Genomic DNA, 1,918 nt, shown 5'->3' on the forward strand with positions numbered 1-1,918 from the left:
CTGAATGAAAGCCATGCCGTTGATATTTTGCCAGTGGATGTCGATGCCGTCTATGCAAGTGAATGTGATCCACGTTTCCTAACAGAGCTACATGTACAGATGTTTTCCAGACTGAAAACAAGTGCAGCCATTCACGAATTGAATGGCAAACCGGTGCACATATGGAGCGCAGGGTCTAAACCAGGTTTTGGTTTAATAGTGGAGCAAGATTTCAGAACTTCAAATGGTCTCAGAGTTATCATTCGTGATCGCCGTAGAGGCACACGTTTTGCAAGAGAAGGTGACAGCGGAGCTATGATTTGTTACCAAGATCCTGTTACTGAAGTATTGTATGCCGTCGCCATGTTGGTCTCAGAAGTTCAGCCTCAACAAGGCGGTGGCGTTCGTTACACAGCTCAAATATTGGATGACGGTCTTCAGAAACTTTCCATATTGAATAAATGTTGCTTAGAGCTTTTTGAGGAAAACGATGAATAAAAACTTGCTTTAAGATATCGCATTCAGATAATGCGAAGTGCAGCTTTTATGAGCTTTTAGTTTTTTTTATATTAATGTTGCAGTGTTTTATTCGATTTTATGCATTGTGTTTACATACTTGACAATGTACCGGAAACAATATATTTGTACATCTGAATCAACACATGAAAGCGACCAAGACAATATTCGACGCGTGTTAGAGGATCATGGTATCGCCAAATACACTGTCGTTTATGTAACATCGAAAAATTTGTTTTCCTCTGGCGATTCAATATTCGGCTGCCGCGGTAAGCCAGGAGGCTTTGTAAAGAAACTGGATTTACTGAGAGTCGACATAAAATCTCCTAGAAGCACCAACAGGGCTGATGCAGGTCGCGATTCATCAAACGCTACAGACTTTACAGTAGCAGCTCTTATTTCTCGCCACGTCGTCTAAGAAACAAATGAGGAATTGCTCACAGTGGGTACTAACAAGACACCCATTGGGCGTATTGGTACGCTAAATAAAAGCGATGCCGTTGATATTTTGCAAGTGGTTGTCGATGGCGTCAATGCAAGTGAATGTGATCCACGTTTTCTAACAGATCTACAGGTAAAGACGTTTTTCAGACTGAAAACAAGTGCAGGCATTCACGAATTGAATGGCAAACCGGTGCACATATGGAGCGCTGGGTCTAAACCAGGTTTTGTTTTAATAGTTGAGCAAAATTTCAGAACAGCGAATGGCCTCAGAATCATCATTCGTGATCGCAGGAAAAACACACCTTTTGCAAGAGAAGGCGACAGCGGAGCTATGATTTGTTACGATCATCCCGTTAGTGAAGAATTGTATGCCGTCGCCATGCTGGTCTCAGATGTTCAGCCTGAACAAGGCGGTGGCGTTCGATACACGGCTCAAATATTGGACGATGGCCTTCAGAAACTTTCCGTGATTAATGATTGCAAGTTTGTACTTTTTGAGGATAACGATGACTAACGGCGATGAAAAAGTGTGAATAAAATAACTGTGTATAATTTGTTAATAACAATATAACATATATATAACATATATAACTAAGTTTTTGTAACTGTGTCAAAATATAGTGAACTTTTTTTTAGATGCATTCATGTTTGTAACGATGTCGAACATTTTAAGCTTAAATTGGAATCTTAACAACATACTATTGAAGCTGCAGATATGTTTTCTTTCTTCTGTGATTTATTTGATAGCGTTTGTTCTCTATTATTTCATGATACAAATTAATAAATACAACACAAAATAAAAATACGATTTCAATATTTTGCATTGTCAGACACGTCCGAAAAGGCGGTGCTGACCTTTTTTTGATCCTATAAAATACAAATATTTTCTGTCCTACATATTTCACTGTATATATAATTATTACAAACCGGTTTGCTCGTGTATAGATGTTTTATATGCATACACTTTATGTTTGTTTTG

At 38.6% G+C, this 1,918-nt stretch overlaps 1 protein-coding gene across 1 annotated transcript in view; it reads left to right on the forward strand.

Annotated features, from left to right (window-relative positions):
• LOC127840493 (uncharacterized) overlaps positions 1-1,453 on the forward strand; it is a 29,630-nt gene extending 28,177 nt beyond the window's left edge. Inside the window, exons 4-5 of the mRNA XM_052368911.1 lie at positions 1-280; positions 1,257-1,453. The exon at positions 1-280 is cut by the window's left edge and continues 393 nt beyond it. Coding sequence (XP_052224871.1) covers positions 1-280; positions 1,257-1,453 — 477 coding nt within the window. The remainder of the gene's footprint in view (positions 281-1,256) is intronic.
• The last annotated feature ends 465 nt before the right edge of the window (positions 1,454-1,918 follow it).

Source organism: Dreissena polymorpha, chromosome 8 (genome assembly GCF_020536995.1).
Source record: "Dreissena polymorpha isolate Duluth1 chromosome 8, UMN_Dpol_1.0, whole genome shotgun sequence".
Taxonomy (NCBI): Eukaryota; Metazoa; Mollusca; class Bivalvia; order Myida; family Dreissenidae; genus Dreissena; species Dreissena polymorpha.